This window comes from Gadus morhua, chromosome 16 (genome assembly GCF_902167405.1).
Source record: "Gadus morhua chromosome 16, gadMor3.0, whole genome shotgun sequence".
NCBI classification, from domain to species: domain Eukaryota; kingdom Metazoa; phylum Chordata; class Actinopteri; order Gadiformes; family Gadidae; genus Gadus; species Gadus morhua.
This window is the reverse complement of record NC_044063.1, coordinates 23,957,574-23,968,445: the sequence shown is the minus strand read 5'-3', so window position 1 is coordinate 23,968,445 and position 10,872 is coordinate 23,957,574. Positions and strand designations below refer to the sequence as shown.

Genomic DNA, 10,872 nt, shown 5'->3' with positions numbered 1-10,872 from the left:
CCACTTGGCATCTAGGTGCAGACTGTTTGGAGTGGGCGCAAGGACAGTAAGCCCAGAGGCACTCAGCTGAAGCAACTGCCAGCTTGCCCAAAAGCTGAAGGAACTGAATAAAAAGCAGCCTCCTGCCGGCGAGGGAGGGAGGCGGAGGATGTCGTTCATGCGCCTAGGTGAAAGGTAGGCCTTCATGGCGACGAGTCTAGGACCAACCCCAGATAGGTAACCGGTGGGAAGGGTCCAGGCAACTCTTCAATCGGTTCACCGTCAAGCCCAGCGGGGCGACGTGTGACAGCAGGCGGGCCGTATCCTGGGCCACCTGGGACCTGGACAGCGCACACACCAGCTAGTCATCCAGATATGGCAGGACCTTCATGCCCTGCGTCTGCAGGGGTGCGAGTGCTGCCGCAACAACCCTGGTGAAAACCCTCGGGGAGAGGGAAAGCCCGAAGGGTAGTACCCTGAACTGGAAATGCTGGCCCCGATAGGCAAACCTCAAGAACCGCCTATGGTGTGACGCAACCAGCACATGAAAATAGGCATCCTTTAGGTCTATAGTCGTGAACCACTCCCCCCTAGCAACTACCCTCAGGGTGTCTGCCGAGGTGAGCATGTGGAATGGTAAAACCTTTAAAAACGTGTTCAGGCCCCTTAGATCTAGAATGGGCCGGAATCCGCCGTCTTTCTTGGATACCAGAAAGTACGCCGAGTAGAACCCCCCCTGGGTTGTAACTGAGGGTCCACTAGCTCGATCGCACCCTTGGCCAGGAGGGCGGATAGCACCTGGGCCAGAGCTGCGGCCTTCGTCGGATCGCGGACGACTGTCATCTTGACTCGGCCAAAGGCCTCGGGCCGGCGTCTGAACTGTAATTCGTACCCCCGGGTTAAGGTTGAAACCACCCAGGGGACTATAGTACAGGCAGCTCAGTAACTGAGCTGCTTCTGGGAAAAACAGCCGACGACCCAATGGGCGGGGGGTCGCGAAAGTTATCAGCGGGCTGCTGGCCGGGCCGCCGAGACCTACGTAGGCCCTCGTCTCTCGCTGGATAAGAGCATGGCTGGGAGCGTCCCCGGGGGGCAGCCGGGGGGACTCTAGGCCTGCCAGGAGCGGACACACTCCTGTGAAGACCCGACAGCTGCAGGTTGGTTTGCCTAGCTTGGGCAGCTCGCTCCAGCGTCACCAGGGCAGCTGATCCAAACAGCTCCCCCGGTACCACTGGCACGGCTGTGAGGGCCTTCCTGCATGCCTCCAACAGGGGCGACTGAGCCAACCAAACCTGGCGGCGAGTCTGGACCAGGGTGGACGTAACACGGCCCAATTCCCTGGACATGAGGGCAAAGGCCTGTAGGGACGCATCACTCAGGTCCTTCGTCGATGACTCAACTGCAGCTTGTTGCAGCGAAGTCGAGAGCGCCAGCATTAAGTGGGAGAGGGAGTTGCCTATCCGACCCATACGCGCTGCTGCGTCGTAGGCCTTCGAAAGAAGGTCGTCTGTGACCCTGCACTGGGGCCGAGGACACCTGGCATCCGGCCGCAAAGCCTGATCGGGAGTCAAAATGAGGGAGGCAATGGTGGGCTCAACGGGTGGCATGCGACCCAGCCCATACTGCGCAGGATCCCGCATGGCAGCCAAGGCCCGAGCACTGGCAGAAGGACAGGGGAGAGCCTTGGCATTCTTCCAGCAAACATGTAGCTCCTTTAAGTACTCCTCCGAAGGAGGGACAGAGAAAGGGGCTGTGGCTGGGCTGCACCTGAAAAATGTGCTAGGCTGAGCCAAGTCTGCCTGAGGAGCATCGAGCCCCAGGCGAGCCAGGGCCGTACGGATGACGGCCCCCATTGGGTTACCCTCTATGCTGTACCCAGAGCTCAGAGCGGAGGAGCGCGAGGCCTCCCCAAAAGTGTTCGAGGCTTCCTCCTCCGTGACACCTTCACTAAAGAGGTTAGCCGACGCCGCCAGCGACAGGACATCGTCCGTGCTAGGCACATCCCCCAAGGAAGGGTCAGGCTGGATGCCAGCCACCGCCCCACCCGCCCCAGGTTGCAGGGTCAGGATGAGCTCCTGTATCCTCACCATGTCGGACGACAAGCGATCCACCTTGGATGCTAGCTCGTCCCTAGCCCTTTTCCTGGGGGGGGGGGGCACTGCTCTACCCCGACGCCAAGAATGGCCGGGCTGAGCCGAAGGAACTGGCGTCAATGAGGGAAGGTCGACGGCTGTCAGACGTTCCACCGCTGCGAGTCTAGTCACCCTGACTGCCAAGGGCATGGAGCCGCAGTTCATACAGGCCCTCTCAGTAAGGCCCTCCCTCAAATGCTCGAAGCCGAGGCAAGAGGGGCAGCGATCATGACCATCGTCAGGCTCAAGGAGGGCCACACAGGCGCCACACACATGAGCCATCAGCAGAACACTGGGAGAGGGAGCGAGAGCACTGCCTTCACCAGTAAGCTACTGAAAAGAATTACACAGCAGTGTTACCAGGAGAGGACGCAAGAGCGCTGCCTTCACTGGAAAGTGACTGAGCTCAAATATACGGCAATGTTACCGGGAGAGGACGCGAGAGCGCTGCCTTCACTGGAAAGTGACTGAGCTCAAATATACGGCAATGTTACCGGGAGAGGACGCGAGAGCGCTGCCTTCACCGGTAAGTGACTGAAAAGAAATACACAACAGTGTTACAGGGAGAGGACGCGAGAGCGCTGCCTTCACCAGTAAGTGACCGAAAAGAAATACACAACAGTGTTACAGGGAGAGGATGCGAGAGCGCTGCCTTCACCGGTAAGTGACCGAAAAGAAATACACAACAGTGTAACAGGGAGAGGACGCGAGAGCACTGCCTTCACCGGTAAGTGACCGAAAAGAAATACACAACAGTGTTACAGGGAGAGGACGCGAGAACGCTGCCTTCACCGGTAAGTGACCGGGTTTTTTTTAAACAAAAGTGTTACCAAACAAATGTGGTAACTTAGAACACAGCTGAGCTGCTTCTATTAGGGAAGCTTTAAATAGCAGCTACAAGCGCTGGAAGGGAGCGGACACGCTGCCTCACCTACAAAGTAGGTTAGCGCTGTACAGTGTTACCAGTAAGTAAAAATAAATCACACAGCAGTGTTGCCGGGAGAGGACGCGAGACGCTGCCTTCACCGGTAAGTGACTGAACGATTATTTTTTTAACAAGTGTTACTCAACATATGTGGTAACTTGGAACACAGCCGAGCTGCTTCTACTCAAAGGAAACAAAGGAAGCTATACTTAGCGGCTTTTACAGTGGGGGGAAGCAACAAACTGCCCCACCAAAAGTAGCGGCAATAGCCCTTTCCGCGCTGTACAGTCAAACAGCCCCTGGAGGATGAGTTCACCCGTTTACTCCGACGCTTTGGTCGCAAGGCTGCACACAGTCTGGAGCGCGATCCTTTTAAAAAGCGAATACGCTATCCGCAACTGGTACTGTGCTGGTACTACATGAGTCTTTTGCGAGAAGATGAAAGGAACAGATCCTCTGTCGACACCGGGCTATATAGCCCATCCGGTGTCACGAGGGTCACAGGTGAATTTGTTGGAATAGGTACTCGAACTGCGCATGCGCGAGACGGATAAATCCAGTGCTTAATGCACCGGTCAGTAAGGATGAAATAGAACAGTGCTGTATGGATGTCTACTGCTTAATTTAGTATTTTCGTCCCTTTCTTCTTTTATTTGCATCAGAATTTATTTTTACTAAAGATAATATTTATTTCATTACATAGTTTATCGTTAAGATATATTTTTTCATTTTTACTGGAACACAAGTATTTTATGTGTGAACTTATTTGAGCTGCTGATAAGAGTATTTTCTAACTCTTGTTTCTTGTTTCAGCGTCTCTTACACAATCCAGAGCGTCTGTGTCCTGTGGTCCTTCTTTACCCATCACACTAATACAACACAACGCAGAGTCCCAGGGTTTATAAAGCGGCAGTGGGATATTTGGGTTACATAACTGCCAAATTGACGTTGGTCAAAAACAGGTCTCGTCGTGAGCTGACATCGGTCCTGAGACCGGTTTTTAAAAATGTTTGTTTGCCATTGATTTTACAATATTAGTAATATATATAATTTACACATCATCGAGTTTGATATATTTAACATCCAGCGATATTGGACATGACATGACATCCATGTGACCTGGATCTTCGACCATGTTCTTCAAAATGTTTGGTGGGGACCTACAAAGGTGTGGTGTGTGATAGTACTTATTTTTTATTGTAATACAAATTGGCATTTTGTTTCCCAAGCATCTTCAGAGAGACAATGGGTAAGCACGATTTTTATTGGGATGCTTTCACAAGCTATAGCAACTTCATCTACCCGTTCATTTTATAAGATAATTTTATCTTAATGACAATGCACATGTTAGGCTCTTTATCTAATACTGATGGTCAGGGTTTATGTTTTAAATGGCCTTATGTTTGTTTTTGACATAGTACGAAATTAACCAAGGACACTTTTTGCCGAGATGGAATTAAAAAATATCTGTACAAATTGAAACTCACATTAATTTGAACAAATATTTTTTCATTAAAATACCGCACCAAAAATTTGTGGTCCTTCTGCCTCTTTTTCTCAACACATCCTGCCCCTCAACATTGTCCATGTTGCCATTCAGGGCCCTTTGATTAGAGATTGTTGTTGCATCTGGCCACAGAGCCAAGTCAGAGCAGTGGCTGACTGTTTTGACCCTGTCGTCATCTTGAAATGACAATATATATAAAGCCCATCCTGCTAGTATCCACTGAGTTCACCTTTCCATCTGACTAAGGTAAGCCCACATAATGCTTTATCACAATTTTAACTGCTACTCTCCAAGTCAAATTTAAAATGGAAATGTTTATTAAGTAATTGTGTATCTTTACCAAATATTTTGTGATGTTCCTTAACTATTACAGGTTTTGTAGGTAATGTATTGACATTATTTGCGGTAACTTCTTTAATTTTATACCATTCAAATTATTCTTGTTTTATGAATAACCCTACTCTATCAGATTTTCTTTTCAGAAGTATATTTTAATGGATATCCTGCTAAAACCACTCATACATATCATTTGCTATACAAAAAATGCAGGGGCTGTAAAGACAGTGGACAGGATAAGCAGAGACGAGTGATTTTTTCTATGTTTTATCAAAAAAAGTCGTTCCACAATCCTTAATTATCAACAACTACAACAGAAATATAATCAAGTTAGCTCGTAGTAGATTATGTGAATTATGTAAGCAAGCACACGTAATGTTGGTTGTGAACAGCCTGAAAATTGCATGTTGTCATGGCAGAATACAGTACGATGTGACAGATATAATTAAGAGTCAAGCATTACTCTAATTTTTCTGTCATTTATCACCGAAAAATAGCAAAAATATACATTGTATTATGCATTATATATGGTGTAGTGTATGACTCACGTTGTCATGATCAGAATTTTATACAAATTGTATGGCACATGATCTTTCTGCATCATTCATATGTTTCATGTCAGATTTTCTGCAGGTTCTTTGCATAAGGGTACCCAAACCCCAGAGCCATTGTTGTTTCTATATCAATGATGTAATCATGTCTCTTTCAGGTTTCGGAAAGCGTTGTTGAATTTACTTAAACCCTCTCTCACAACCAACCTTTCCCATCCCTCTCTCCCTCCCTCCCTCTATCTCTCCCTCCCTCCCTCCCATCCTCCCAGTTCAATGGAGCCAGAGTTCTGCTACGGGAATGGCTCGTGTGTGAGGACGGTCTACCCTGTTGCTGTCCGCATCACACTCTACTTGGTCTTGGGGTCTGCGGTGGTCCTCACAGTGCTGGGAAACCTCTTTGTGATCGTGGCCATTTCTCACTTTAAGCAACTCCACACGCCCACCAACTACCTCACCCTCTCCCTGGCCGTAACCGACCTCCTCCTGGGGGTTCTGGTCATGTTCCCCGGTATGATTCGTGCCGTTGAGACCTGCTGGTACTTTGGGGAGATGTTCTGCAGGCTCTTCCTTAGCTATGACATCTTGCTGTGCACCGCGTCCATCATGAACCTGTCCTTTATATCCATCGACCGCTATTATGCCGTGTGCCACCCTATGCTCTACCCCCGTAAGATAACGGTTCACACCGCAGTCATCATGATCCTGGTCACATGGTGTGTCTCGGCTGTGGTTGGCTTCGGGATGATCTTCCTCGAGCTAAATATTTTGGGAATGGAGGAGTTGTACTATAACAACTTGGCATGTGAAGGAGGGTGCGCTTTGTTTACGACTGTTGTCGCCAGCACTGTCTCGGCGATCATCTCTTTCTACCTCCCCGGGGTCATCATGCTGGCCATCTACCTGAAGATCTACATGGTTGCCCAGAGACAGGTTCGCACCACAGGCCTACAGAACACCAGCTCCTCCAAGGTGGACAAGCACCAGAGGAAAGCCACCAAAACACTGGCCATCATCATGGGCGTGTTTCTGTCACTCTGGACACCGTTTTTCCTCTGTTACATCATCGACCCCTACATCGGCTACTCCTTTCAGCCCGCCTTGTTCGACACACTCGTGTGGCTGGGGTATTTGAATTCAACCATCAACCCGTTGGTGTACGCCTTCTTCTACAGTTGGTTCAGGAAGGCGTTTCAAATCATCGTTTCTGGTCGCATCTTTCGGTCTGACATGTCGGACACAAAACTATTTGTAGAGTGACAGTGGTTTCATGTTGAGGCCTCCCAGAAGATGTGGATCCCGGAAAAGAACTGCTTATCAACTGCTTGGTGGAAATTCTAATCAATTAAAAATGTATGCCCTATTAAATCTGTTTATTCACCATTCAATTTATTTTTTATTTTTCTTGAAACCCAAAATCACCCAATACTGATATTATTTGTAGTATCATTTATGCCTGCTGTGTTATTGAGTTTCTCTCAAAGAGTTTGTGATAGGCAAAGTCTTCTGTTGCAGCGTTCTGCTCTGTTTTGCAGACGTTTCGTGCAGAAATGTTGTGTTGTTCCTTATTTTGTTTTGACAAATGCTTAATAAAGTGAATTGTGTTATACTGACCATCAGCCCTGACACCCCAGAATCAATTATTTGACTATTCTATAGGTAGCTCTCATTCGGTAGTTCTTGTTGTCATGTGACTAATTGGAAACTACTCTTGTTGTCATGTGACACACTGCAGACATCGGATAATATTTTCTGTGTTGTTCCCTGCATTCTGGGACAGTAGCTGCCTGATAAAGATGCTGGGACAGGACATCCCTAGTTCATATAAAATCAATAATGTGGCATGGTTCACTCAAGTCCACTCTCCTTAACCGTAGAAGAATCCAGGAAAGTGAAAAACATTAATAATCATTGACTTAAAATGCTTCAATTGGTTTATGGCTAAATGTGAATGTTGTTCTTGACTCACAAAATATAAGTCAATTCTGGGAATAAATCTATTTAAGATCAGAAAACCTAATGTCTTACTCTTCTGTAGCTACATTTTCATTCAAACTACATTTCCATTTAAAGCTCTTCATATTATCCTCATAGGCTTGTTGTTTAGTTTGACATTGTACTTAATAAACCAAGGCAACTTGTTCCCTTGAGAAAGCTGAAAGTTAGATTTTCAGGAGAAAATCATGTAAAATTAGAAATATTAGAATAAAATAACGCAACATTAAGGTGTGGTCTTTATGTGACCCTTTCTTAACACATCCTGCCCCTCAACATTGGCCATGTTGCCATTCAGGGCCCTTTGATTAGAGATTGTTGTTGCATCTGGCCACAGAGTCCAGGGAAATGGCCAAGACAGAGCAGCGGCTGACTGTTTCGACCCTGTCGTCATCTTGAAATGACAACATATATAATGCCCATCCTGCTAGTGTCCACTGAGTATACCTCTCCAGCTGACTGATGTAAGTAAGTATGCTTCATCACGCTTTAAACGACTTAATCGCTGAGTTTATATTTGATAAATAAGAGTAATGGAAATGATTACTGAATAATATGGTTCTATCAACACTAACTAGTAAGTGATGTTCCTTAAATAGGACAGGTTATAGTTTAAGTAGTGATTTTATTAGTTGGAGACACAATAATGCATGGACTGTAAAAACAGTACAGCAGAGACATGCAAGTTAATTAGAAAAAGATTGAAATACAGTACCTTTACCTCTTAAGCAGTATGTCATTGTTGTTTTTTATAATTAAGGATTAATAAACTATTTTTATTCCTCATTCATAGGGCAAAAAAAGTCAAGCCACAATCTTTAATTATAAACAACTACAACATAAATACAGTTCACAAAGCTCTGATGTCATGTTGTAGCTGTTTGTAATTTAGGACTATGGTGTGGCATGACTTTTCCCTCTCTGAATGAAGGTCATTAGCAACTTGTGTAAGCACATATGTTGGGCGTGAATAAGATTATAACTGCATATTGTCGTGACTGTAGCCAATACGATGTGCCAGATATTATTAACAGTCAACCATTGGTTATTTCTCAATGAAACAAAAAAAATGCATTCTATTATTTGTAATGGCATATTTGGTAAAGTCTATCAAAGCTTTTCCTGATAAAATAATTGGAAATTGTAAATGTGCTTTGTATTTATGAATAGAAACAAATCTAACATTCAAACTAAGAAGTGTCCGTTTACTAATGATTGCATGGAATGGATAGAACTATAAAGAGATTCTTCTGTACCACATAAGCCTTGATAATAATTAAAACTCGATAATGTAATGATACAAGCTTAGGTCAAGGCCTACGATTAGCAATATAAGAATGCATTGTCTATTGTAAACGCTGGCAAAGGTCTCCAAAATCCTCTTATGATTAATGGCAGACAAATTACACGTTACAAACATTTTATCATTATTAAATGCGCTGTCATCATCTGATTTTTAACCAGTTCCATGACACATGATGTTTCTGCGTATCATTAAAATGTCTACTGTATGTATTTCCTCAGGTCCTTTGCAGATGGGGGTCCCCCCCTCCAGCCTACTTTACTTGTATGATATAAAAATGACTCTTTCAGATAGCAGAAAGAATGACCTCATTTTCTAAAAACCTGTCTCCCCCCGCCCTTCCATTCCACCTCCTTTCCCTCCCTCCCAGCCTCCCTCATCCCCCCCATACAGGCCGATGGAGCCGGAGTTCTGCTACGGGAATGGCTCATGTGTGAGGACGGTCTACCCTGTCACTGTCCGCATCACCCTCTACTTGGCCCTGGGGTCTGCGGTGGTCCTCACGGTGCTGGGGAACCTCTTCGTGATCGTGGCCATTTCTCACTTCAAGCAACTCCACACGCCCACCAACTACCTGATCCTATCTCTGGCCGTGTCCGACTTCCTGCTGGGGGTTCTGGTCATGTTCCCTGGCATGATCAATGCGGTCGAGACCTGCTGGTACTTTGGGGACATGTTATGCAAGCTATATACCAGCTCCGATGTCTTGCTGTGTACTGCTTCTATATTGAACCTGTCCTTTATATCCATTGACCGCTATTATGCCGTGTGCCACCCTATGCTCTACCCCCGTAAGATAACGGTTCACACCGCGGTCGTCATGATCCTGGTCACATGGTGTGTCTCTGCTGTGTTTGGCTTTGGGATGATCTTCCTCAATCTGAATATTATGGGAATGGAGGAGTTCTACTATAACAACGTGGTGTGCGAAGGAGGGTGCATTCTGTTTACGACTGGGGTGGCCAGCACACTCTCGGCTGTTATCGCCTTCTACATCCCCGGGGTCATCATGCTGGGCACTTACCTGAAGATCTACATGGTTGCCCAGAGACAAGTGCGCACCATAGGCCTACAGAACAGCCGCTCCTCCAAGGTGGACAAGCACCAGAGGAAAGCCACCAAAACGCTGGCCATCATCATGGGTGTGTTTCTGTCCGTCTGGTTGCCGTCTTTCCTCTGTTCCATAATCGACCCCCTCATCGGCTACTCTGTACCGCCTGCTTTGTTCAACACATTTGTGTGGCTGGGGTACTTTAATTCCACTATCAACCCATTGATTTACGCCTTCTTTTACAGCTGGTTTAGGAAAGCTTTTCAAATGATCATTTCCGGTAGGATCTTTCGGTCGGACATGTCGGACACAAAACTGTTTGCAGAGTGACGGTGGTTTCATGTTGAGGACTCCAAGAAGATATGGGGCCATGAAAATTGATGTCAACTGATTGGAGGAATTAAAAAAATCCAAACGTTTTCCCCATTATGTTTACACGTCATTAAAATAACCATATCATACTTCATGAAACAAAATATCACCAAATCCCGAAATTAATTGTGGTATCATTTAATAAGTACTTTGCGTGCTGTGTTACAAAGTGTGAAAATGGTATGGATTATGTCAGAATTATACATTAAATATTAAAGAACGAATGGTATAAAAAAGTCCTCCTCACTACAGTGAATCTTTTTTTGGCTGTCCTGCTCATGAATGACACAAAAATATAGAATAACTAAAATGCATAACAAACTCATGATCTACAATTCTACCACATTTTAGGGACAATCTTGACTGATAAAGCTGTGTGTGTGTGTGTGTGTGTGTGTGTGTGTGTGTGTGTGTGTGTGTGTGTGTGTGTGTGTGTGTGTGTGTGTGTGTGTGTGTGTGTGTGTGTGTGTGTGTGTGTAGAGTAACTTGATGTAGCTGTTAATATAATATCAATTTTGTGGCATGGTTCCACCAAGTCCATTCTCTCTATCTCCAGAAACCTCTAGAAAAGTGGAAACCATGAATAATGGTCTTCTTCAAAAAAATGCTACTAGGGTACTACTAAATAAGGTTTACATTGATGGAAAACATTGATGTTAAAAATACCCCTTATTATTCTCACACTGTTCATTTCTGCAAAAACAATTTCAGCATCTTTCAAAAA

General features: G+C 45.7%; 2 protein-coding genes across 2 annotated transcripts; both read left to right on the top strand.

Moving 5' to 3' along the window:
• The first annotated feature begins 5,703 nt into the window (after positions 1-5,703).
• Positions 5,704-6,687, top strand: LOC115561646 (trace amine-associated receptor 1-like). The gene has a single exon (XM_030381797.1). The coding sequence runs from the start codon at positions 5,704-5,706 to the stop codon at positions 6,685-6,687; it is 984 nt and encodes a 327-aa protein (XP_030237657.1).
• A 2,435-nt stretch (positions 6,688-9,122) lies between these two features.
• Positions 9,123-10,106, top strand: LOC115561573 (trace amine-associated receptor 1-like). The gene has a single exon (XM_030381720.1). It carries the CDS (start codon positions 9,123-9,125, stop codon positions 10,104-10,106), a length of 984 nt encoding a protein of 327 aa, XP_030237580.1.
• The last annotated feature ends 766 nt before the right edge of the window (positions 10,107-10,872 follow it).